This window comes from Acomys minous (assembly GCF_964271855.1).
Source record: "Acomys minous genome assembly, chromosome: 2".
In the NCBI taxonomy this organism is placed as follows: Eukaryota; Metazoa; Chordata; class Mammalia; order Rodentia; family Muridae; genus Acomys; species Acomys minous.
In genome coordinates, this window is record NC_140484.1 from 14809701 (window position 1) to 14835005 (window position 25305).

At 53.5% G+C, this 25305-nt stretch overlaps 1 protein-coding gene and 1 long non-coding RNA gene across 4 annotated transcripts; one reads left to right on the forward strand and one right to left on the reverse strand.

The window, feature by feature from the left end:
- The first annotated feature begins 3077 nt into the window (after nucleotides 1–3077).
- Nucleotides 3078–17745, forward strand: LDB1 (LIM domain binding 1). 3 transcript variants are annotated; one of them, XM_084773447.1, is made up of 11 exons: nucleotides 3078–3486; nucleotides 12682–12784; nucleotides 12892–12936; nucleotides 13039–13114; nucleotides 13210–13312; nucleotides 13432–13604; nucleotides 14093–14215; nucleotides 14408–14491; nucleotides 14592–14715; nucleotides 15115–15263; nucleotides 15950–17745. In XM_084773447.1, the coding sequence occupies exons 1-11, from the start codon at nucleotides 3462–3464 to the stop codon at nucleotides 16178–16180; spliced, it is 1236 nt and encodes a 411-aa protein (XP_084629573.1). In that variant the 5' UTR covers nucleotides 3078–3461; the 3' UTR covers nucleotides 16181–17745. The 3 variants fall into 3 exon arrangements, with proteins under 3 accessions (XP_084629573.1, XP_084629571.1, XP_084629572.1); XM_084773445.1 differs by having other exon boundaries at nucleotides 3326–3486; nucleotides 15115–15257; XM_084773446.1 differs by lacking the exon at nucleotides 3078–3486 and adding an exon at nucleotides 9399–9937.
- LOC311592716 lies at nucleotides 17611–19352 on the reverse strand. Its single transcript, XR_014777494.1, has 2 exons — nucleotides 18539–19352; nucleotides 17611–18500 (listed from the first exon to the last, which is right to left on the reverse strand). It is a non-coding gene; the product is annotated as an uncharacterized lncRNA (long non-coding RNA).
- Nucleotides 19353–25305: the final 5953 nt, after the last annotated feature.

The following is a 25305-nucleotide window of genomic DNA, read 5'->3' on the forward strand; positions in this document are numbered from 1 at the left end:
CAGCCACCACATGGTGGCTCACAACCATCTAATCTGTGATCTGATGCCCTCTTCTGGCATACAGGTGCACATGCAGACAGAGTACTGTATACATAATAAATAAATCTTTAGCAGGGCATGGTGGCACATGCCTTTAATCCCAGCACTTGGGAGGCAGAGGCAGGAGGATCGCTGTGAGTTCAAGGCCAGCCTGCTCTACAAAGAGAGTCCAAGACAGCCAAGATAACATAGAGAAACCCTGTCTCGAAAAACCAGGGGGAAAAAATCTTTAGCTGGGTGGTGGTGGAGGCTTGTGAGTTCGGGGCCAGCTTGGCCTACAAAGTGAGTCCAGGACAACCAAGGTTACACAACTACACAGAGAAACCCTGTCTCAAAAAATAAATAAATAGCCAGGTGTAGTGGCTCACGCCTTTAATCCCAGCACTTGGGAGGCAGAGGCGGGCGGATTGCTGTGGGTTCAAGGCCAGCCTGGACTACAAAGTGAGTCCAGGACAGCCAAGGCTAACACAGAGAGACCCTGTCTTGAAAAACCAAAAATAAATAAATAAATAAAAAGAAAAAATAAGATGCCCCCTAAGGAAGTACACCAGAGGTTGACCTCTGGCCTCCACATGCACACAAGGACCTGTCCATATATGAAACTATACACACACGTGCACAGGCACATAAAGCTGCAAAACAACCATATACCCACACTCAGAGGAGACCACAGGTGTGAAACGCCTAACACAGAGCCTGGTACTCGCCCACGAGTGCAGTTCAGTTTGTTTGGTTTGAGGAGCTGGGGGTTTCTCTGTGTAAAGAGCCGTGGGGGCCATGGACTCGCTTTGTAGACCCCCCCCCCAGGCTGGTCTTGATGCAGTTTGGTTTTTCAATTCCTTTTTTTCATTTCACAGTCTACATCGCTAATCTAGAACAATCTCTGGTTCAAAAGGCAGGAAGACCTCCTTAGGGTGGGTTGGAATCCCTGTCGTCCACCGTCCACCAGGTGATCAGGAGCACCATGGAATCCGGTCTGGCTCGTTGTGTGGAATGAGTGGCCTTAGGGACAAGAGGGTCACAGGACTGGGAGAAAGCACAGTCATGGACGGTAGCGATAGGAAGTCCAAGCTCAGGGACATCCCCCCCCCCCCCGCCCCCGGGGTACCACATTACACCCAGCCTCCTCCTGTCTTCCTTGAAATAGTCTCAAAAATAAAAAAAAATAAATTAAAATAAAGTACACTGGAACTGCTTACTACCCCGGGAGGAGGGGCTACGTGTATACAATGTCTGGTTTCCATCTCATCAAGCTGCAGGTACCAATTACAGGAGTTCAGGGCGGGGCTGTCGGCTGTCCCGGTCATTCAGCTGAGGGGCTGTGCTGGGATTCAAACCTGAGCGTTCAGAACCCTGGGCTATTGGTTAGCTTAGGTTCTCTCTCCTCCCTCTCCTGCTGACCTCTGAAAGAGAGTGGGAAGGAGAAGGGCTCTCGCAGAGGATGCTGCCAAGGAAATGTTGTGTGTAGACGGTTTCAGTCAAGTCCCTCTAGTGCCCTTGGTGGGGCATGGGGACGGGAAGACGTCAAGCAGCCTGCTCCCGTCGTGCGGCCCCTCTCCCTATTCTAAACACTGGGGGAGGGGTGTTTTCATTCCTAGGCACGTCTGTCCTCAATCCTCAGACTTTCCTTCCATAGTTTCTTGCCCCTTAGCAAAAACCTAACGTTGGGAGGGGTCTTATAACTGTTTAGCTACCACATCTGTAACCTTCCCCCTGGCCAGTTAAGCCAGCTGTGCAAACTCTAAGTCGGGGTAGGGGCATCAAAAATCATTATCAACCAACTCTCGGTTTAGCAACAAAGGGAAGCCACCCCCACCCCCACCCAGTTCAAAAACCTTAGGGAGGGGACACCAGTCCAGGTCCCCAGCATCTACCCGTGGAACACACCTTGAAGCTTGAGAGAGAAGCTAGGGCTCAGGGACCCCCTTGAACTCTTTTCTTCAAGTAGCTCCCCTCCACCCCGCTAATAAGTATTTCCTGTTTATGAGGCAGCTAGGGCTGGGCTTTGGGGAAGGGATGGAGGAGTTCTTGCCCTGTAAAGGGCTGGGTTGGGGAGCCCTTGAGGATTGCCTGAAGGTTGGGAGGGTTCTCCCTTCGGAAGAGTGTTTCTCACTTAAGACTGTCCAGGATGCCCCACCCCCACCGGCGCTGCGGCCTCTGCCCCTACGGGTAGGGGGCTCTGGAGGAGTCGGCTTCCTGTTCTCCACCTCCAAAACACTCAACCGAGAGCTGCTTCCAGGGGGCGGAGGACGGCGGTGGGTGGGTAGAAGATTTCGGGGCTGGAGGAAAAAGGTGGGGGCTAGGGAGATGTCTTAACTGGTGCGTCAGAGCCTGCAAGAGGAAAGGATGGCCTTCGTAGTCCGTAGCGCACCCCCCACCCCCAACCTAGTGGTCATTCCACAGTCCCAGTGTCCCCTTGCAAAATGCCGATCTCAGGCCCTTAGGCGGGGGAGGGCGGGGACCCTACTTAATTAACCCTTTTAGCTCTAATCCCAACTGGTTTAGCAGGCACGGTCTGGTTAATTTAGAAAGAGGATGAGACCAGGGGTTGCTCTGAGAATTAGAATAGTGTCCCTGTTCCCACCCAGCTTCGGGTGGAGCGCGCCACGCAGGGTCTGTAGAATAAGGCTAGGGTCTCAGCGGAGAGCACAGGCAGAGGTCAGCGCCCCATCCCTCCCGGGGGTGGAGAGAGGGCACACCTCACTGCCCACCCAGGCTCCGCCTCCCCCAATCCCCGCTCCCGCTCAGCCACGCTCCCAACCCAGCGCACCCGGAGGACGGACGCCGAGCTGGAGGCTTCGCCTCCTCCCGCTCTCCAGCTCTCGCCCGCCCTCACCGGGGTCTCTGCCTCCGTCTCGTTTTTTAAGAGCTGCGTCACATGCATGCCGTTCCCGGGAGCGCTCCCTGCCCCTCGCCGCGCGGCGCACGCACGTCGTCGCTCGCGGCGCGCTCGCCCGGGTCACTTTGACACGGCTCTCCCCTCCTACTGGCAGGACAATTAGCATATTAATAAAGCCCGGCCCAGCCCAACTCTGGCCGGAGAGCCGGCGCCTGCGAGAGGGAGAGGACGCGCGAGCGGGAGCGAGCGCGAGGGCGGCGGCAGCGGCGGCGGGGAGGGCGGCGGGAGCGCACAGACACGCACACGCACACGCGCACACACGGACACACACTCCGGGGACGCACACCCGCGCGTACACACGCAGAGGCAGCTCGCCTTCCTGCCTGGCTTCCTTCCTGTCTGCTCCGCGCCTGACAGGCCCCTCGCTGCAGGCAGGGGCTGCCCGCAGCGGGCAGAGGCCGGGCCGGGCCGGCGGCGAGGGCATCGGGGGCCGCGGGCGGCGGCAGCGGCTCATGCCCGGCCTGTCCCTGCGAGGGGCGGGCACCGTGACTCGGCTGGGCCCCCAGCGGCGGGCGATGTGAAGATGTCAGTGGGCTGTGCCTGTCCTGGTGAGTGGGTCTCGCGGCCGCTTGGCCCCTCCCTCCCTCTCGGGCCCCTTCACCCCTGGTTTGACGATAATTCGTATGTGGGGGGCGTCGAAGGCATGATGGGGGTCGGGGTGCTGTATAGAGTTAGCGGGGCCTCGGTCGGGCGAAGAATTTCTTATATATATATAAATGCGCAGCAGCCCAGAGGCACGGGGAGGGGGTGCTGAGGATGGCTTGTATTTTTTTTTTTTTTTTGGAGGGAGGGGAAAGCTAACTGGGGAGGGGTGGGGGGGGACTGAAATTCCCAGAATTCCAGGGTGTTAGCCAATCAGAAGTGACTTTGGACTTTTGACCCCCCCCTCAGGTCATCGTAGAGTTGTGATTGGCTGATTTGGGTTTCCCCCCCCTTTACTGCTGCTTCTTGCCTCTTACATATTTTGTGACATTTCCCCCCCTCGGGCTGTTTCTGAGGATGCTGTTTGGGGGAGGAGTTGGTTGGGGCCCATCTTGCCCCCCTTTAACTTTTCCTGTCTGTTGCCAGGGAAGGTTGGCCCTCCTGAGGGACAGAAAGCTCTCCTAGGGGGGTGTCAGATAATTGGGCCCTTGGGTCTGCTATCTGTGCCTTCGTGGGGGGGGTGGGTGTAGCAGTTTCAGGTAGGCTATGAAGTAAGAGTGGCTTGCAAGAGTTGAGTTAGGGGGAGCAATGCTAGATCCCCCGAAGTGAAAACTTGAGGACCCAAATTCAAATCACAACCTCTAACACATCCCAGGTCTTGCCAGGGGCACCTGTGTCTGAGATCTTTCTCGTAGAGAGTGTAGGCTGGACAAGTGCTGGGAGGAAAAAGTGGAGCCATGTGATGAGAGAAGTAAACTGAAGAGGGTCTCAGAATATACAGCCTCCTGCTTCCTTATAACTCTGGGTCCTCCAATTGGCCTTCCTTCCAGGAGGGGGTCAGTGTCCTGGATCTAGGCTGGAAGGATCCCTTTCCCCTCTCGATGTCCTGTATTCTGAGAAGCCTGTACTTCACAACTAAGACCCCCCCACACACACAACACTCACACACACAACACTCACACAAACACACAATCCCCCAAGGGAAGCTGCCAAGGCAGAAGCTTCCTTGGAAAACATGTGACCCCGACCAAGTTGGACTGGGTTGGGCATACACTTGAAGTGCCTGCTGAGGCTGACATTGTAGGGGTGGAGGGCCCAGGAGGAGGGGCTGGAAGAGCCTGGGGATGCTGGAATATCCTGGTGTGGGAACCCCTGGCTTCTGCTGCAGAGGGTGGAGAAGAGGAGGAGAGGGAAGAGCTTGCCAAGCTGGAATCCTGCCTGGCCTCGTATCCTTCCCACCAATTTGATGTGTGTGTGTGTGTGTGTGTGTGTGTGTGTGTGTGTGTGTGTGTTCTCCTTTGCCATTGACCAATGCTAGTTAGACAAGGTAGTTCATATTCTTAGTACACCCTTCCTTCCTTTCCCTATAACAGCGTGTATGAGAGCCCAAAGTAAGGTAAGGCTTTAAACAAATTAGTGGGCTGAAACTTAATCCCCCCCCTAAGATAGGGTTTCTCTGTTTAACAGTCCTGGGTGCCCTGGAACTGTCTGTAGACCAGGGGCTGCAGGGGTCAGACTCAGATGCCCCTGCCTCTGCCTCCTGAGTGCAGCACCTGGCCTGCCTGAAGCATCCATTCTTATCCCCACAGATAGTAGGTAGGGAGAGAGGTTGGCTGGCTGGGGGGGGATGGGAGGTTGGGGCAGAGTCCCTGCGTGAGTGGGAGGCGAACCTTTTCTCCTCGCAGTCTTTGTGACTAACGTGGAGACAGGAAGGAGACCCATGCTCAGGGGTGTGCATGTGAAACTTCCACCAATGCCCCAATACTCGCATTCTTTTTGTGTGTCTGGTGGCTTGGCTGAGACAGAAGGAGCAAAAGATGGCTGAGGGAGTCTTTTTCTGGATTATGAAGAAGTCTGATGGGCTGATGTCACAGGGAATGGATGCATGTTAGGCTTCAAGAGGAGGACCACGTGGGAAAGGGCTTAAAGAGAGGCCTGAGGGTGGAGAGCGGTAGGAGCTGGGCGAAGCGAGGGGACCAGGCTTGCATGTATAGGTGAAAGCAATGCTTCATTTTGCCAAGGGCATTCTGGCAGCATACAGCAGTTCAGGTCTGAGGACCACCACCACCACCACTACCTCCACCATCACCACCACCACCACCACCCTGAGCAGCCCTGGGGCCTAGGCACTCTCTGGCAGGCTGCCTGCCTGCTTGCCTGCCTGCCTGAGTCTCTCCTTTGTGCTCTGCTGTCTCTGGGCTCCTCCTCCCCCAGCCCGACAGAGAGACAGCACATGCCCCACACATGTGACTGAGGGAAGCCAGAGCACGCACACACACACACACACACACACACACACACACACACACACAGAGCCACACAAATGCACATGCGGAAACACCACAGGATACACATGTACACACCTCTCCAGCCCCCTTGGTGCTCCTGGGGTGGAGAACGTTTTCTTGGGGCTTAATGACCAGACGTAAACGAGCCTTGCTAAGGAGCATGTCCCTGGGCAGGATGTTAAGGGGCTAAGGCCTGTCTAGGGCAGCGTGTAGCTCAGAAGGGTTAAGGCAGGGAGAAGTAGGGGGAGGGGAAGAGGCAGCAGTGGTGGCGGCTGGGAGCCAGGAGAGGAGGATGGCAGAGCGCCAAGCCAACGGGAGGCCGGGCACAGACAAAGGAAGGGGGGCAGGCACACTGGAGGCCTGGGTCAGGGGCCCCGGGCAGGGGGCAGTGCTGGTACCTCATACTGTGGGCTGCTTTTCTTTGAGCCCCCACCTTCAGAAATACTCATAGGCTTCTCTCCCTCATCACCTTTGTCATTCTTTGCTATCCCCCCCCACCTCCCCCCCCCCACACACACACCAATTTTTAGGGCCTTCTGACATAGACCTGCTGCCTTTGACTGGACCTTTTCTGCTCTGTACATTGGGGAACTGGGTCAGAGCAGGAGAAGACCTGCTACAGGGAAGGAACTAAGAGCCTTTTGATTGATAGGTCAGAGTCTTGATGTATCTTGGTACCGTGAGAGGGGAGGCCCCGTGTGGCTCCTGTCTGACTCAGGATGGGGCTTCTGAGCTCTGGGCTGGGGGCAAAAGCATGTACTCCTCCCCCATCCCTATGCACTCCTCCCCCATCCCTATGCACTCCTCCCCCATCCCTTTGCACTCCTCCCCCATCCCTATGCACTCCTCCCCCATCCCTTTGCACTCCTCCCCCATCCCTATGCACTCCTCCCCCATCCCTATGCACTCCTCCCCCATCCCTATGCACTCCTCCCCCATCCCTATGCACTCCTCCCCCATCCCTTTGCACTCCTCCCCCATCCCTATGCACTCCTCCCCCATCCCTATGCACTCCTCCCCCATCCCTATGCACTCCTCCCCCATCCCTATGCACTCCTCCCCCATCCCTTTGCACTCCTCCCCCATCCCTATGCACTCCTCCCCCATCCCTATGCACTCCTCCCCCATCCCTATGCACTCCTCCCCCATCCCTTTGCACTCCTCCCCCATCCCTATGCACTCCTCCCCCATCCCTATGCACTCCTCCCCCATCCCTATGCACTCCTCCCCCATCCCTATGCACTCCTCCCCCATCCCTATGCACTCCTCCCCCATCCCTATGCACTCCTCCCCCATCCCTATGCACTCCTCCCCCATCCCTATGCACTCCTCCCCCATCCCTATGCACTCCTCCCCCATCCCTATGCACTCCTCCCCCATCCCTATGCACTCCTCCCCCATCCCTATGCACTCCTCCCCCATCCCTATGCGGACAGTCGTTTGAAGCCTGGGAGCGGAAGGAAGCAGGACTAGAAAGGCTGCTCCAAGACTGAGTTTACATCAGGTGGAGTTAAAAGAGTCCAGTTTACAATCTCAAGCCCTCCTGGCTCACTTGATCTGTTGTTGAAATTTGTGTATTTGATCCCCTGCACACATGCCTGAGAGTGTGTGTGTGTGTGTGTGTGTGTGTGTGTGTGTGTGTGCGCTTTTTTGCTTAGGCTTTTTTGATTTTTCAAGGCAGGGTTTCTCTGTGTAGCCTTGGCTATCTTCGAACTCACAGAGATCCGCCTGCCTCTGCCTTCCAAGTGCTGGTAAGTATTTTAAGACAGGGTCTCACTATGTAGCCCTGGCTGGCCTGGAACTTGTTATTTAGACCAAGCTGGCCTTGAACTCACAGGGATCTGCCCACTTCTGCCTCCAAATGCTAGGATTAAAGGCTTGTGCAACCATATCCAAAGACGTGTATTTACTTTTGAAATGGTCCCTCCGTGTGGCTGAGGCTAGCCATGGGATTCTATGTAGTCTAGAATGTCCTTGAACTCATGGAAATCCTCCTAACTCAGCCTCCCAAGTTCTGGGATTCCAGGTGTGTTCCACTCTGCCCAGATCGCTTTGGAATGTTTAAAGGCACAAGTGACAGGCATTGTTCTGTTGGTGCTGGAGGGGTGTCTCTGATTTCAGAGTCAGGACCTACATTTTTCAAGCTGAAATGAATGTCTTAAGTCCTAGGGGTAGGCTGTGCATTGCAAGTTCTGGCTAAAATGGCCTAGACTTCATCGTTTGTGAGAGCTGGGGTTAACATAGGAGCAGGCTGAGGTAGAGATTGGAGCACAGGCTCCCAGGAAGATGGAATATGGAGAGTCTGTGTAACAACTGGTCTGGTTATCCAGCGTGTTCCAGATTTAGCAAGTAATAACACAAGTTTTGGTGTGTATGTTGGGGTCAGGATGCATGCATGATCCTGGTCCCCATGTAAATGGAAGTCAAGGTCTAACTCAGACTTGGTATTTGTCTGCACGTATGTGTCTGGGCTGTGAGTGTATTTAGGGTTTAAGGAGTGTGTATCAGATACTGATTTATGTGAAAGTGAGGGGTGTAATTTATGTGTGGAGCATGTTTACAGAGCCCGTACAATATTATCATTTTCTTGCTTCTGCGTGTGTGTGTCATGAAAAATCCTGTCCTGGGTTGTTCGTGAATGTAATTGGGGGAAGAAGGGTAGTAGAGGACACAATCACACCGAAAAGAATGAAAGTAGGCGCACCTTCCTCAGAGTGAGCCTGTGCGTGCGTTTCCTCTTCCTGTCTAAAGAAGTGGGGCCTGGCCTTCCGCCGAAGTTTCAGAAGTATCTCTTCACATAGGAGGAGATGCAGCAAGCCCTATCCCTCTAACCAGATACCTTTATTAAGACCTGGGATGGTGGGAAGGCCCTTGGCTAGGCAAGTCTGCCCTTCTCACCCTGACAACGCCTCTTTCCCTAGCATCCACGTGGCTTCAGGGGTGGTGTCCGGGGAAGGGTGTTTCCTATAAAGGGGATCTAATCCTGGGCTTGGAACTTGGTTGGATTTGGGCACGGGAGCCTGGAGTGTCTGTCACCTTTTCTCTAGTGTTTACAAAGCTGCACTCAGAATGTGTTTCCGACAAAAGTAAACCCCAAGCTTCCCACCTAGCACCTAGTGGCTCTTGGATTTCTCCAGAGTGGCAGCTCTGGCCGGCCTTTAACCTGAGAGATCTGTAGGACGCTTGGCTGGCTGGGTGAAGAAATTAGGAATCTGCAGAGGCCAGCACCGCCCTTCACCCCTGCATGGGGCTCTGGAGGGTACGTTTCGCTGCTGGCTTCCCTACGCCTCCCCTCGGTCCAGGTCTCCGCTGGCCCAATCCGTTCAGTCCCCCGTCTCCAGGTCTCAATCTCTTTTGTTTTTCTCAGCAGTCCCTCCTCGCTCCCTCCCTCCGCTCTTCCTCCTCGCTCGCGGGGGGAGGGGGCGGGGCCGGCGGGGCAGCTCCACCCTCCGCCCGCCCTGGGGCCTCCTTCGGAGAGAGGCTCGGAGAGCGAGCGGGGAGGAAAGGGAGGGAGGGAGGAGGGAGAGAAAGGGAGAAAGGAAGGAGCAGGCGGGCGCTGCGTGTGTCTGAGTGTGCCAGTGTGAGTGAGTGTGAGTGCCGGGCCCTGCCTCTCCCGCCTCCCCAGCAGAGGGGCCCGGTGGCCTAGGGAGGGCGGGCGGGCTGCTTGGAGGCAGAGGCAGCCAGAGGCGGCGGCGGGCAGAGCCGAGGAGGAGGAGGAGGAGGAGAGACGAAAGAGCGGAGCAGCCATTGTTGAGGGAAACCTTGCAAACAAAGAAGGCTCCGGACTCCCCGCGGCCCCCCGCCCCCCAGGCCGGCCCCCTGGCCCCCAGTCCCCGGCCCGGTGGCCATTATAACTTTCCCCCCGGGCTGTGGACGCCGCGGGGCGGGCGGAGGCTGTGCATGCGAGTCTTTGTGCGGCCTGCGGAGTGGAGCTCCCAGCCAGACCGGCCTGTCCCACTCGGGACATGAGCCGCTGAAGTTGGCTCCACCTTAGTCCTCACCCTTGCCAGGGTCCCTGAGGACTTGCAGGCGCTCCCTGCACCTTCCCCGACCCCCTCAGTTCTCCCAGGTAAGTCTGGACACCTTGAAAGCTTGTTGGGGTGGGCATAAGGCCCTGTGTCTAGCCCAGGCCTGCTATGTTGGCGGGGGGGGGGGGGGGATGGCAGGGGAAGAAGTGCTCCAGCGCCCAACGTGGGGGCTACAAGCATGTTGACCTGTGGTCAGCCCCAAAAGGGAGGAGGCCTGCCATCAGGTCAGTCTGGTTACCATGGAAATGCCCAACTGGAGGTACCGCCTCAGCCCCAGGATGCTGCTTCCAACCTGAGCAAACTTTGCGAGTTCTGAGCTCCCCATTTCAACCCCTTCCTAAAAACTTACAGATTGTTGAGGGGCATATGTTGACCCTAGGGCTGGAAGACACGTTTCCTTCACTCCCACCCCCACCTTGGTCCCAGTATTCCTCCTACTGTGGACAGGCAGCAACAGGGACAGATGGTCAGGGTGACGGCCCTCCCCTTCCTCCAGCCCCTTGTGCTGGGGCTACTGGGAGTTGCTACGGCTCTTGGAGAGGTGCTGAGTTTGTTTGTGTCCGTTCACTTGAGGTGTAACTAGAGGCCCCAGAGTTTGGGCTCCAGCTCCCCCAGAACTTTTAACCTAGCCCCCAACAGTACCTGTGAGGAGCTCAGCAGTCTTGCTCTCCTTCATGTCAAGTTCTTGAGGGGGCCCAGAAATTCGGTGGGGCAGAGGTAGTCTGGAAAAGAAGGGGTGAGGGCTAGTTCTGAGCAACTCTAGACTCTCGGGTTCCTTGGCTTTTGGTGGGTTGCCTAAGTTCCAACTTAAGCGCTGTGTGGCTTTAGTCTACTTGTCTGTTGAGTGGGGACTCTTGGAGGCTGGGTAGAGACTGTCCTTTTCCTGAAACACAGGTTCAGTCCAGGACTAGTGTGTGAGAGCGGTGTGTACAGAGCTCCTGCATAGGATGAGGGCTTTTTGTGGGCACCCTGATACCGCCTGGGGCCGCTGGGTTCCAGCCCTTGGTAGGCGTGTTGAGGCGAGCTGAAGGTGGAAGCCTGCTAGGCAGGATGAGGCACACGCGTGTGCAGGCATACACAAACTCTGACTCTTGGCACCTTTAGAGACTGTAGTCTGGGCCCCTCTGGGATCCCCCCTTTGCCCACATTGTAATATGGGGCCCCTGGAGAGAAAATTAAATGGCACATGTTGGCACAGGGTCTTCCTTTGTCTCCCCCCCTCCCCCCAGGAACAAAATAGACTTAATGTTTAAGTTGGGGGACAGAGCTCTTGATATAGCATTCAAGTTTTAGGAGCTAAGGAAGTGAAAATAACAGGGCCAGAACCTTCAAGACCGTGCCTCAGTTTCTCCTCTCTTCTGGTGGGGTGGGGAAGAAGAGATTGCCTGGGTAACTGGCTCCTGTCCAAGCATGAATTTAACTGTGGCAGTCAGAAAGTCGTATGCCAAGAACTATATATACACTGCTTCACAAAGTGGAGGAGGGGGCAGCCCTGCATGGGCCCGTATACGCAGTGGAGACTCCTTTCTAGTTAGTGTTGGCCTCCTAGACTGAACCCTGGAACATAGCCTCTTTCCCCGGCTTCTGTGTCCATCCAGGTAGAGTGGGATCTAGTAAAGGCCCATGTACTCCCACCTCCCACCTCAAGTCTCCAAAGAAAAAGGGTTAGACTCTATCCATTGTAGGTGCGGGTATGGGGGCTGGGCTGATAAGGGGATGGCTGTTGGTTTAGAAGGCCAAAAGCTCAACTGTTTATCTTGTGGGCCACACCCAGAAGGCACACCAGCCCCCCCCCCCACCTTCCACCCCTCTTATCTTTCTGTCCCTTGCCCTCCTGAGACCCTGCAGGGTGGAGGAAGAGCAGAGAATTCCTTAAATCCCTCAACCCCAACCTTGGCCACCGGAGATGAAAATAAAAGGGGGGTCAGAGGGTACGCATAGAATAGAATGTGGGGGCTAGCCTATCTAGGCTCAGGCCCTGGTTTAGCTGGTTGTTCTGGCAAGTCCTTTTGGAACCCTCAGTTGCCACATCTTAAAATTGGGAATGTTGTTGTCAATCCTGCCTCACAAAAATATTAGGATCGAATGAAGCTATGCAGATAAGATGGAAAGGTGGCTTGTCAGAATTGTAACGTTTTGATCTTTTTTTCTGTGATGCTGGCATTTCTTCGTTGCTTTAGTTCATCCTTTTTTTTTTTTTTAGATTTATTTATTTATTATTATGCATACAGTGCTCTGTCTGCATGTACACCTGCAGGCCAGAAGAGGGCATCAGATCACATTAGAGATGGTTGTGAGCCACTATGTGGTTGCTGGGAATTGAACTCAGGACCTCTGGAAGAACAGTCAGTGCTCTCCTGCCCTTTTCTTCCTTTCTTTAAAGTTTTATTTTATTTTTAATTATGAGGGGAGCATGGGGTAAGTGCACACAAGTGCAGGTACTCACAGAGGCCAGAAGAGGGTGTCCTGTCCCCAGGAGCTGCAGTTATTAGGAGGCCATGAACAGCCTCGTGTGCGGTGCTGGGGACCACACTTGGGTCCTCTGGTGGAGCGAGCAGTGCGTGCTCCCACTGGTGAGCCAGCTCTCCAGCCCCACTCCCAGTTTCTGAATTGAACAAGGTGGGATCTGACATTGAAGAGCCAAGGTGACCCTTAGAGCTGACCCCTCCTCTAGCATACCCAGGCCAGAGACCCCAGAAGACCAGACCGTACCCACATATGGTCTAGCAGGCTTCCAGGCATGCTCCCAAGAAGCTCAGGGGAGCTGTGCCATTCTCTTTCTTAGGTTGTTCCTCAAAGTCATTCAAGCTGTACTCACCGAAGGAGCCCCCGAACGGCAACGCCTTCCCTCCCTTTCATCCCGGCACCATGCTGGACCGGGATGTGGGGTGAGTTGCTTTCCTGCTTCCTAACCCCCATTAGATGGTAACCTGCCTGGAAAGGGAAGGGAGTGTCCCCTCCCCTTCTCCGGTAATTTCTCTCTTCCCTTACACAGCCCAACTCCCATGTACCCACCTACGTACCTGGAGCCTGGGATAGGGTAAGTGGGGTACAGCCAGGAAGGAGGCTTTCCTTTGCGTGAGTGCACGCAGAAAGGGGTGGACAGCACGACTCGGCTGCTGACACTTCTTCACTTCCCCAGGAGGCATACACCGTACGGTAACCAAACCGACTATAGGATATTCGAGCTTAACAAGCGGCTACAGAACTGGACGGAGGTATGGCAGAGAAATGGGGCGGGGGGGGGGGTGTCCAAATGTACTTCCCTATGGATGTCTTAGCGCACGCACATGCTCCCCTCTGGGTTCTTCAGGAGTGCGACAATCTCTGGTGGGACGCGTTCACGACTGAGTTCTTTGAGGATGATGCCATGCTGACCATCACTTTCTGCCTGGAGGATGGACCAAAGAGATACAGTGAGTAGTCCCAGTGATACACTTCCTGGAGTTTGTGAGCCTGGGAGCGTCCAGGGGTCGGTCTGCCCTGGGCCTTTTTGAAGCACCTCTCCTCTGAAGACTTTGTCCTGTCTCTCTAGCCATTGGCCGGACCCTGATCCCACGCTACTTCCGCAGCATTTTTGAGGGGGGTGCTACGGAGCTGTACTATGTACTTAAGCATCCCAAGGAGGCATTCCACAGCAACTTTGTGTCCCTCGACTGTGACCAGGGCAGCATGGTGACCCAGCACGGCAAACCCATGTTCACCCAGGTCAGCAAACCGACAGGCTAGGGAACGCCAAGGGCACCTGGATTTGATTTCCTCTTTCCCAACATGTACTATACAGCTGTCCCCCAAGGAGGCGTAATGGGAAGCGGTCAAAGGAGAAGGGAGGGCAAGCAGCCGTAGCGTCCAGCAGATATTTACTTGGTTTATTCATGTCAGTTTTCTGGGCCCCGAGGTATACGGTGAACGAGAGCCTGCCCTCATAGAACTTGTAGCAGATGGGTTTTTCTCTGGCTACTTGGGAAAAGGACGAGGATCTGTTAAGCTTTCCTACTATGTGTGTGTAAGTATATGTGAGTGTGTAAAGGCCAGGGACGACAGGTATACGGGGAGGGGGCATGCTGCAACAGTTAACGCGCTCAGATACTTGGACAGGTAGCAGAAGTGAACGTAGGGGGGAGAGCTGTAACAGGCGCATTTCTGTGTGTGGTGGCGTGGGACGGGGACCAGGGGTATGACGAGCCTATCCCCAGGTGTGTGTGGAGGGCCGGTTGTACCTGGAGTTCATGTTCGACGACATGATGCGGATAAAGACGTGGCACTTCAGCATCCGGCAGCACAGAGAGCTCATCCCCAGGAGCATCCTGGCCATGCACGTGAGTTGTGGGCGGGGCCTGAGATGAGGGGAAAGGCTAGCAGCTGTGGGTTGAGCCGGCTGCGTGCTGTTTTCTCACTGAACTTAGAGAGGGGAGGTGGGTTTACTTGTGTAGCTCCTTTCTCTCAGCTGTGTCGCATGCTCAGGTGAACAGATGCAACTCCGATCCCAGTGTTCTTTTTCCTACTCTTAGGCCCAGGACCCCCAGATGCTGGATCAGCTCTCCAAAAATATCACCCGGTGTGGGCTGTCCAACTCCACTCTCAACTACCTCCGAGTGAGTCTCTGGTCGCTCAGGTCTTGCCCCACAGCCTGTTTGTTCCTTGAGCTCCGCGTCTGCCCCTAACGGTCTAATCCTCGTTCTGATCGACCCGCAGCTCTGTGTGATACTTGAGCCCATGCAGGAACTCATGTCTCGCCACAAGACCTACAGCCTCAGCCCCCGAGACTGCCTCAAGACCTGCCTTTTCCAGAAGTGGCAGCGCATGGTAGCACCTCCCGGTGAGTGCCTTGCCCCCCTGCGCTTGCCACACTCTTGACAGGACACCGTGAGGTGGCTGTATCTTCTGTCTCCTCATGATGTGAAGTTCTGTTTGCTCCTTTCTTTTTCTTTTGCTTTTTTTTTTTTTTGGTTTTTCGAGACAGGGTTTCTCTGTGTAGCCTTGGCCATCCTGGACTCACTTTGTAGACCAGGCTGGCCTCGAACTCACAGCGATCCGCCTGCCTCTGCCTCCCGAGTGCTGGGATTAAAGGCCTGCGCCACCATGCCCAGCTCCGTTTGCTCCTTTCTTACTCCTGGGACTGCAAGACCGAGACCAGGGTAGAGGCAGGCTCCTGAGGCCTGAGAATAGAGAGTGGGGTCCAGAGCCCGCTCCCACCGAGCCTCCTTTCTCTGCACAGCGGAGCCTGCACGACAGCAGCCCAGCAAAAGGAGGAAACGGAAGATGTCAGGGGGCAGCACCATGAGCTCGGGGGGTGGCAACACCAACAACAGCAACAGCAAGAAGAAGAGCCCAGCCAGCACCTTCGCGCTCTCCAGCCAGGTACCTGTAAGCATCTCGGCTTTCTTCTCTTCTGGGCTGCCCCACTGCTCACCCCTGACCCCAGTCTGAGCCTGAGCTTACTAGCAGGCATAGAGGTGTAGTCTTCCCCATGTACTCTAGAGCCAGCATGCTCTGGCTCCTCCCACTGATGAGAGAATCTTTGCCAAGGCACATACATGCATGGTTGTGACCACACAAGCTCATCCATAGGTACATAGAACACGGGACAGGCTCAGCTGTGAGGCGTGAGAATATAAGACGTTCAGAGCAGATAGTGTGGTGCACGTGCCATCAGAACACACCCACACCAATGGAAGGACGTGCAGACTTGGATGTTGCATATGTAGAGCGCATGCACACACGTGTTTCCCTCCCTCATATCTTTGATCTGCCCATTTACATGTGGACAGAAGTTTGAGGACCCCCTAAAATCTGAGGGAGGTGGAGTAGAGAGCTAAGGGAGGGTAAAATGTTATTTCTTCCCAGAATCCAATGGGTAAGGGCTAAAGGCTGTGATGTTCTGGAGCCCTTCAGTGGGAAGGGTCCCAGGAGTTGGGGTTTTAAACTTGGGTATGAAGAGGGGGGTGGGGTGCTGAGCTTCTCGGGAGGGTATGGGGCTCTGGGGATATCTGCTGCCCTGGGTCGGGCGAGCCCCTGCCCCGATTATGTTTGGGGACCTCCGCCACTCTCAGGATGTGATGGTGGTGGGGGAGCCCACCCTGATGGGCGGGGAGTTCGGGGACGAGGACGAGAGGCTCATCACCCGGCTGGAGAACACCCAGTTTGACGCGGCCAACGGCATTGACGACGAGGACAGCTTTAACAACTCCCCTGCACTGGGCGCCAACAGCCCCTGGAACAGCAAGCCTCCATCCAGCCAAGAAAGCAAATCGGAGAACCCCACGTCACAGGCTTCCCAGTAAAGGCCCTGCCATGGCCGCCCAGCGCTCCGCCTGCCCCACCCCTCGCAGCCCCAGGGAGCGGAAGACAGAAGGAAGAGACTGAGCATCTGAAATGGGCAACCTCCGTCCACCCGCTTCAGGGAGGAACTGGACTCACTGGGGGCAGGTGCCAAGATTTGCCCCTCAGTTGCCCTGGGCTGGGCCTGGCCCCTGCAGAGCCTTTTGGGGGAAGGGGGTACTCATGTGGATGCCTATGTGGACCCTGGGCCTCTGAGAACTGCCCTGACCCTCCTCTCCCAGGGCATTTGCCCCCATTCTCACCCCAGGTCTGGGTGCCCCATCTTCCTGATTTACCCCTTTGAGCCTGGGGTTTACACCCACAGCCCTTAGGGGTGTAAAGTTTGGGCTGTGGTTGAATGCCCTTCCCCTGGGTTGGCTGTTCATAGAGGGTAAAATTCTGGGCTCCTCCCTTTTGCCATTCTCCCAGCTCCAAGTTTTTAAAAAAAAAAAATAATATTATTAAAAATGTAAATTAAAAAAAAGTCACTCATGTTCCCCTATTCCCCTGTTGAAAATCCAGCTACCTCCCTCCTGGCAAGCGGAGGGCCGAAGGCCCAGGTGGGGTGAGAGTTGGGGCAGGGGGTCGTGTGGGGCAGGGGCTCGGCATACCGTGTACACAGTCTGAGAAGCTTCAGACCTCTTGGCCATCTCCTCCCTCCCTCTGGGGTGGCTGGAGTTGGGGACAGCATGCCATGAATTGGGGATGGGATCGCCGATGAGCACATCTTCTGACACCCCCACCACACCCCCACACCCGTTGTCTGTCTCCCTAGCCTCTAGGACTCTGGCCTGTCTTCGTGCTTGTGAGTCCTTCTAGCTCTACCCCGTCCATGGTGTGTATCTTCACAGTCCGCTCCAGCAGCCCCAGCAGCCGACCCGGATGGGTGGGGAGGCTCCCTCAGGGAGCGCTGGGGGAAGGGAGCTGCTTCGTCACTGTCTTTTTGTAGAGTGTTTTGTTTTGTTGTCCCGGTGTGTCAGGAATAGGATGAGAGGGCCTTGTCCATCTCCTATCCCAGCCCCTCAAACTGCGCGTCTGGTCCTGACCTCCTTGAGGGAAAGGAGCCACTAAGGCCATGGGGAGAAAAGAGCCTCTGTCCTCCCCCAAGGTGAAGAGACGTTCCTCCCCCACGTCCTATCAGGCAGTAGGCACCATCTCCGCTCTGTCCCATAGTTGGAGCATGTGGAGGCTCAGGGTGAGGAAGAGGCCAAGAGCAGGGTTCTGGGTGTGGCTCGTGGCCAGCCCCAGGTGTGTGGGTGCCTCTTCTCTCCCCATTCCCCCTTTGGATTATGGGGTGCCTTGGCCTCCGCCATGGCAGCTACTTTTGAGAGGATGCTGTCAGGAGCCAAAGGAAAGGGTGAGGAAGGTGAATGTCCCATCCATAGTATAATGATTTTCCCTCTTTTTTTTTTTCTTTTTCTTTTTTTCTTTCTTTCTTTTTTTTTTCTTTTCTTTTTTTTTTTTTTTTTTTGGCCATTTGAGTCTTGTATGGTACCAACCAATAAAGAGACTTTTTGGTTTGAGAGCGTCCTGGACAGTCATTGGTACAGTTTGTCAGGCGTGGTACCACTACTCAGAGGCAAGAGCATCCCTGTAAGTTCAAAACCATACTGTTCTATATAGTGAGTTCCAGGCTAGCCAAGGCTGTTCATTGAGATGTGTCTCAAAAAGGAAATCTCTCAGTTGAGGACAGGCTTTCTCAGGAATTTGCTTCCTGCTCACAGTTTCCTCCGTGGAGCTGTTCTGCATAATGCCTTTCATCGTAGTTCGAACCTTTCTTCGTAGATAACCCACTTCAGCCCCATCCCTTCAATGTGGTCTTTCCTCCCAGACTTACCCCACTCCAACTGCTGCCCCTTAACCTCCAGCTCTTAACAAGGTTCCTGTACTCTGAGCCAGGGTCCTGGAACAGAGCCTGGATGAAGATGTCGAAGGCTTATGGGGAAGGGGTCCTTGGAGGGAAATTGTGTTACAGGAACTTGGGGCAGTTGAGGTGCCTGTGAGGCTCTTTGTTGTTTCCTGGGGCATTCCTGACAAACCCAGCCCCGCAGCCCAGATGAGGTCTGAGCCAGGGCTCCGTGGAGCCTAAGGCCCTGCAGAGGGATTAAGAGAGAATGGTTTGTAGGCCGACTTTGGTTGGGGTCGAAGTTCCAGAGGGAGATAGGAGGTTTCTTTCCTGTTAGCTACTAGCTCCAGGTCCCATGTCCCCAGCACTGGAGAGGTTGTCAAGATAGGGGACACCCGCTGTGGGTTGAAGCTGGAGTCTTCTATCCGTGACGTGCTCTCCCACCACACACACACACACACACACACACACACACACACACACACACACACACACACACACACACACATATGCTCTAGCACAGAGGCTTGGCCTGGCCTGACAAGGACGTAGACTGCCACTTCCTTCAGAGCACTAGGGAATACCTGCAGATGCTCTATACCTGTATAGAGCACACGTTTGCCCTTCTTTGCCTGAGTGTGTGCCAGTGTGTGTTTCCGTATGACTGCTGTACGTCTAAGTTATGTAAAGTAGTATGTTAGTGTGTATGTGGGCATGTGTATGCATGTTTATATACATGTTGGAGAATTCATTCAGCGTGTATTGAGCCCTCTTAGCTGTCCGACTGGATTCTAGGTGCAGAGGTGTACTGTACAAGGAATGAAAACATGGCGGATGCGCGTGGACGTTCCAAGTATATGATAAGGATTTGTTGATGGTGAATGCGTGGCTTAGCAGTGAGGATGTGTTGTTACTGGGGAACAGTAGTTGTGAGACTGAGTTGAACATTAGCTCGTGTGTGTGTGTGTGTGTGTGTGTGTGTGTGTGTGTGTGTGTGTGAGAGAGAGAGGGGGGGGGGAGGCAGGTGCAGACCTTTCCCTCCTTGGGGAAAAAGGATGGGCCCAAAAGAGGGGAACTCTCACTATTTGAACTCAGGAAACAGTGGTCAGCAGTTTCCTCTGGAGCCCCAGAGCTGCCTCCTCCTCCCCATTGTCCCCCAGCAGGCCTTGTGGGAAAGGCTTCTGGTGAAAGCAATTTCTGAGGTAAAAGAAGGCACACGACGGCCGGGTGTGTTGGCACACGCCTTTAATCCCAGCACTCGGGAGGCAGAGGCAGGCGGATCGCTGTGAGTTCGAGGCCAGCCTGGTCTACAAAGCAAGTCCAGGACAGCCAAGGCTAACACAGAGAAACCCTGTCTCGCAAAACAAAACAAAACAAAAAAGAAGGCACATGTCTTTAATCCCAGCACTTGGGAGGCAGAGGCAGGCGGATCACTGTGAGTTCGAGGCCAGCCTGGTCTACAAAGCGAGTCCAGGGTTAAGGGTACACAGAGAAACCCTGTTGGGGGTGGGGGAGAGTCCCTCGAGACTCTCACGCCCTCTACTAAAGCTCCAGGTGTGGGGTAGTCCCAGGCTCCAGCATGCTGTTGTAGTACATGTCTCAGTCTGTGACCTAAACCTCTGGTCCTTACCTTGCCCTCAGCTCCTTTCCCACAGTTCCTGGCTTACGCACATCTAACCTGAACGGTAATGCTTTCCTTCAGACCCCATCTAGCCTTACACAAACTACAGCTCCCTTAAGCTAGTTTGGACTTCCAACTCCTCTTGAGTGGGAAGACTAGGAGAGGTGGCTCTGCAGTTAGGGACATTTTTCTACTCTGAAGAGCATCAGAGTTCAGTTGCCAGCACCTACATGGCTCCTCTCAACCCTTTGTGAACTCTGGTCCCAAAGGTTCTGGCGCCCTCTTCTGATTCCAAGAGCACCAGGCAAACACCGGGCACATAAAAATAAAAAGAAACGTTTAAAAAAGGAGAGCCCAGGCTGGAGAGATGGCTCAGCAGTTAAGAGCACTGTCGGCTCTTCTAAAGGTCCTGAGTTCAATTCCCAGCAACCACATGGTGGCTCACAACCATCGATAGTGAGATCTGGTGCCCTCTTCTGGTGTGCAGGTGCAAGCAGAGCATTGTATATGTAATAAATAAATCTTTAAAAAGGAGAACCCTAGCCAGCCATCCTACACCATTCAATCTGATCACAAGCCCCTTTCCCTAAACAAGAGACTGGACTTCCCAGTGCTTCCTGTAGCTCTCTTTGACCAAGCCCAGTTTTATCTTGAAGACTGGTAGAAAGTGAGGGGACAGAAGGTCAGAGGTGCTAGTCTGTGTTCTGGGCCTGACTGAAGGGAAAACAACCCAAAGCAGCATGTTTGACAGCACTCGGGATGGTGAGAGGGACTGAATTCATGGCTAGCCTGACGGGCACAGCAGACTCTATCTAAAAACAAAACAAAAAACAGGGAATTTTGAGTCCCTGGCCCTCTAGCTATAGGCCAGATTTTTTTTTTTTCTTTCGAGACAGAGTCTCTGTGTAATAGCCTGTCCTGGACTGAATTTGTAGACCAGGCTGGCCTAGAACTCACAGTAATCTGCCTGCCTTTGCCTCCCCCTGTGCTGGGATTAAAGATGTGTGCCACCTCACTCAGCTTGTTTTCTCTGTGTATCCTTGGCTGGTCTGGAACTTCCTCTGTAGACCAAGCTGGCCTCAAACTCACAAATATCTACCTGCCTCTGCCTCCCAAATTCTGGGGTTAAAGGCTGCCACTGCCTGCTGTGCTGAGTGCTGGAGTTAAAGACATTCACCACCACCTTCTGTCTTGGCTTGTCTTTCCTCCCCCCCCCCCCCTTTTTTCTTTTTAATCCCACAACTGAGGACTAACCCTGGGGCTTTGCACGTGCTAGCAAGCACTGTAACTGGTCCACCTTATTTTGAGGCATGGTCTGTCACTGATGACTTGGCTAGGCTGGCTACCAAGTGAATTCAGGGACCCATTTGCCGCCGCCCCTTTGGCCCTGAGATTGCACTCCCAAGCCACACCCTGCTTCGATTGTGTGAACTTGGGACCCAAACTCAGTTCCCAATGCTCATATGGCAGGCACTTTGCTGATGTGAGAAGTGTCTTAAAAAAAATAGCTGAAACCCAACACCGCTAACATGCCCCCCCCCCTTGAAATACGTAGCTGGTGTCTTAGTTGTTTGAGTCCTGTGACAAAATAACTGAAAAAGGCAATTAAGGGGGAAAAGGCTTTATTTCAGCTTACAGTTCGAGGTTATAGTCTTCCATCTAGAGGAGGTCAGGTTGGCGCTCCAGACAGCTGGTCACGTAGCCAGTCCAGGATACCAGCCAGGTACCGGCACTGTCCACAGTGGGTGGGTCTTCCCACATCAGTGCCATCAAGACAACCCTAGCAGGCCCGCCAGAGGCCCATCTCCTAGGTGATTTAGATTCTGTCCAGTTGACAATAAACCCTGACAACCACAGCTGGCTAGGCAACATGCCTAATGTGTGCCCCAGCTGCCTGTGCAACACACCTAATGTGTGCCACAGCTGCCTGTGCAACATGCCTAGTGTGTGCCTGGGGCTCTCCCTGCCATTGCACTTGTTCAGCCCTGTGAGACTTCAGTGCTGTTGTCCCTTCCCCCATCCCCACCCAAACCACAACTCCCCACCTCTGATCATCAAGGCAGGAGGGCAGGAGCCACCTGTCTCTTCAGGAGATGCCTCTCTAAGCTGGGATGCCTTCACACCTGACATAACTTGCTCTGTGTTTAAACTATCATGTTTGTATTTTTTGTTTTGTTTTTCCTTCCCATTCTTTCTCAAAACAGGATCTTTGTAGCGGAGACCAGGCTGGAACTCACTTTGGTTCAGCCTGGCCCCAAACTCACTACTTTCCTTCCTCAGTTTCCGAGTGCTGGGATCACAGCCGCGAACTACCACCCTGAGAGCTGTACATTTCCTTTCTAGGGGCAACACCTGGCTATATCTGCTCTTCCTCCCTTCTCCCCGCTTCGCCAGGCATCTGTGGCCACACCGCTCTCTCCCTCGGCCACTGCCTCTTTCCCACTTCCCCGCTCCCTTGGCTCCATGTACCTTTTCCCCTCCTGTCTGTTGTAACAATGGGTTTCCTGCCCTGTCCACCTGGCTTATCTCCCCAGGAGCTGGGACACTTGCAGTTTCATAGGAAATGAGGTCCAGGGAAATGGCTCTGGGAGGAGGAGCATTTGCTGAGACAGAAGGAGGACCCCAGCTCTTATCTGAGCAGAACCCAGGGGCTCAGAGGCAGGAGGATCACTGGGGCTTGCTGACTGCCAGCCTCCATCCAAGTCTAAAGGGAGTAAGGCAGAGAATGACAGCACAGGACACTCAGTGTCCACTACTGGCCTACAAACACACACACACACACACACACACACACACACACACACACACTCAGTGTCTACCTCTGGTCTCTGAACAAACACAAACACACTCAATAGTTAGCCTCCAAATGTGCCCCCCCCCCGTGTCTGTCTGTCTGTCTGTCTGTCTGTCTGTCTGTCTGTCTGTCTGTCTCTCTCTCTCTCTCTCTCTCTCTCTCTCTCACACACACACACACACACACACACACACACACACACAAGCAGCTGTATGCAACCACATCCTTCCTGTGGTTGGCATTTCCCATAGAAACAGCATGTGCAATTTTTATGTGCTTTAAAATATTATTTAGTTAGGTTGGGATAGTGGAGGTGCCCATATGGTACAATGCACAGGCATAGTTTTACATGTGGTTTAACATTCCTTTGTCTGGACCTCTTCTCCAATCTGTTCCAGAATCCCAGAGCACCAGGGTCCACCCCAGAGAGGACCTTCAGATTCTGGGTATCCTGACCCCAGAGTTGTGACAGTGGCTTTACACAGTCTCATTTCTGTCCCTGCTCAGAAGGGATCATTTCTGGTCAGGAAATCTCCTCCTCAAACTTGCTTTTCCATACTCTTGCTATATTCTGTGAATGGATAGGTGCCCATCAGAAAAATCCAGCCCAACCTGTTGAGTGAGGTAGACATAGCCTGTGCAGGCCTAGGAGGGTGGAGCACTCTGGCGGTGTATTGTCATCTTATTTTCTCCAGACTTTATGATCAGCATGTAGATTGTTCTCCACGGGCATCAAACGCTCATGCTGGGATCCCTATCTGAGGTGGATTAAGAACCAGCAGTCCCCCAAGCATGGTGGTGCATGCCATTAATCCCAGCACTTGGAAGGCAGAGGCAGGTGGATGGCAGTGAGTTCGAGGCTAGCCTGGTCTAGAAAGTGAGTCCGGGACAGCCAAGGCTACACAGAAAAACCCTGTCTCAAAACAAAACAAAACAAAAATAGACAGTAGTCTGAGGCTGGAGAGATGGCTCAGTGGGTAAAAGCCCTGCCAAAGGACCTAGATTCAGTTCCCAACACTCACAAGGCAGCTCACAACTGTCAGTAACTCCTGTTCCAGGAGATCTGACACCCTCCTACAGACATACATATAGGCAAAACACCAATGCACAATAAGCAAATAGCTTTTAAAAAAAGAAGAAGAATCGGGTGCTAGAGAGATAGCTTAGCAGTTAAGAGCACTGGCTGTTCATCCAAAGGTCCTGAGTTCAATTACCGGCAACTACATGGTGGCTCGGGAAGCCATCTACAATGGAATCTGATACCCTCTTCTATCTGAAGCTGTCTTCTGTCATACAGGCAATAGAGTACTTAGGAAGGTAGGTAGGTAGGTAGGTAGATAGATAGATAGATAGATAGATAGATAGATAGATAGATAGACAGACAGACAGACAGACAGATATCAGTAGTTCAGGGTGGTGGTCAGGAGTGTGTACTATTCCAGAAGGACCCAAGTTCAATTCCCTGTACCCACGTTAGGCAGCTCACAACTTCCTAATCCTCCAGCTCCAGGATATCTGCCTCAGTAGAAATCTACCCACATGTGGCACACAAACACACATGATTAAAAAGAAAATAAATGCTTTTAATTTGTTGTTGTTTTGGTTTTTGGTTTTTTGGTGTGTGTGTGTGTGTGTGTGTGTGTGTGTGTGTGTGTGTGTTTTGTCTGCATGGATGTCTGTGTGAGGGTGTCAGACACTGGAGTTACAGACAGTTATGAGCCACTATGTGGGTGCTGGGAATTAAACTCCAGGTCCTCTGGAAGAGCAGTCAGTGTTTGTTTAATAGTGTTCTGCCTGCATGTGTGCCTGCAGGCCAGAAGAGGGCACCAGATCTCATTATAGGTGGTTGTGAGCCACCATGTGGTTGCTGGGAATTGAACTCAGGACCTCTGGAAGAGCAGATAGTGCTCTTAACCTCTGAGCCATCTCTCCAGTCCCTGCAGTCAGTGTTCTTAACCCCTGAGCCATCTCTCCAGCCCTTATTTTGTATTTCAAGGCAGTTTCTCTGTGTAGCCCTGGCTATCCTGTCCTGTAGACCAGCCTGGCCTCGAACTCAGAGATCTACCTGCCTCTGCCTCCTTAAGTGCTGGGATTAAAGATGTGTACCACCATCTGGAGAGATGGCTCAGAGGTTAAGAGCACTGTTTGTTTTTCCAAAGGTCCTGAGTTCAACTCCCAGCAACCACATGGAGGCTCACAACCATCTACAACCATCTACAATGAGACTTGGTGCCTTTCTTCTTTAAAAAAAAAATAAATAAATAAAATTAAAAAAAAAAAAGGCCAGATGTGGTGGCACATGCCTTTAATCCCAGCACTTGGAAGGCAGGCAGGCTGATTGCTGTGAGTTTAAGGGCAGCTTGGTATTCAGAGAAAGTCTAGGATAGCCAAGGCTACACCGAGAAACCACGTCTCAAAAAAACAAAACAAAACAAACAACAACAACAAAAAAAACTCATGTCTTATCACCACCCAGACAAAATAAAATCTGGTCTTTAATCCTAGCACTCAGGAGACAGAGGCCGGCGGATCTCTATGAGTTTGAGGCTAGCTTTGTCTACAAAGAGGGTTCCAGAACAGCCAAGGGTATTACACAGAGAAACCCTGTCTCAGAAAACCAAAATACATAAAAAAATTAAAATGAATAGAATAAAAAAATAAAATCTTAGGTGGCATGGTGGCACATTCTTTTCTTTTTTTTTTCTTTTTGGTTTTTCGAGACAGGGTTTCTCTGTGTAGCCTTGGCTGTCCTAGACTCATTTTATAGACTAGACTGGCCTCACAGCGATCCACCTGGCTGGCACATGCTTTTAAACCCAGTACCTGG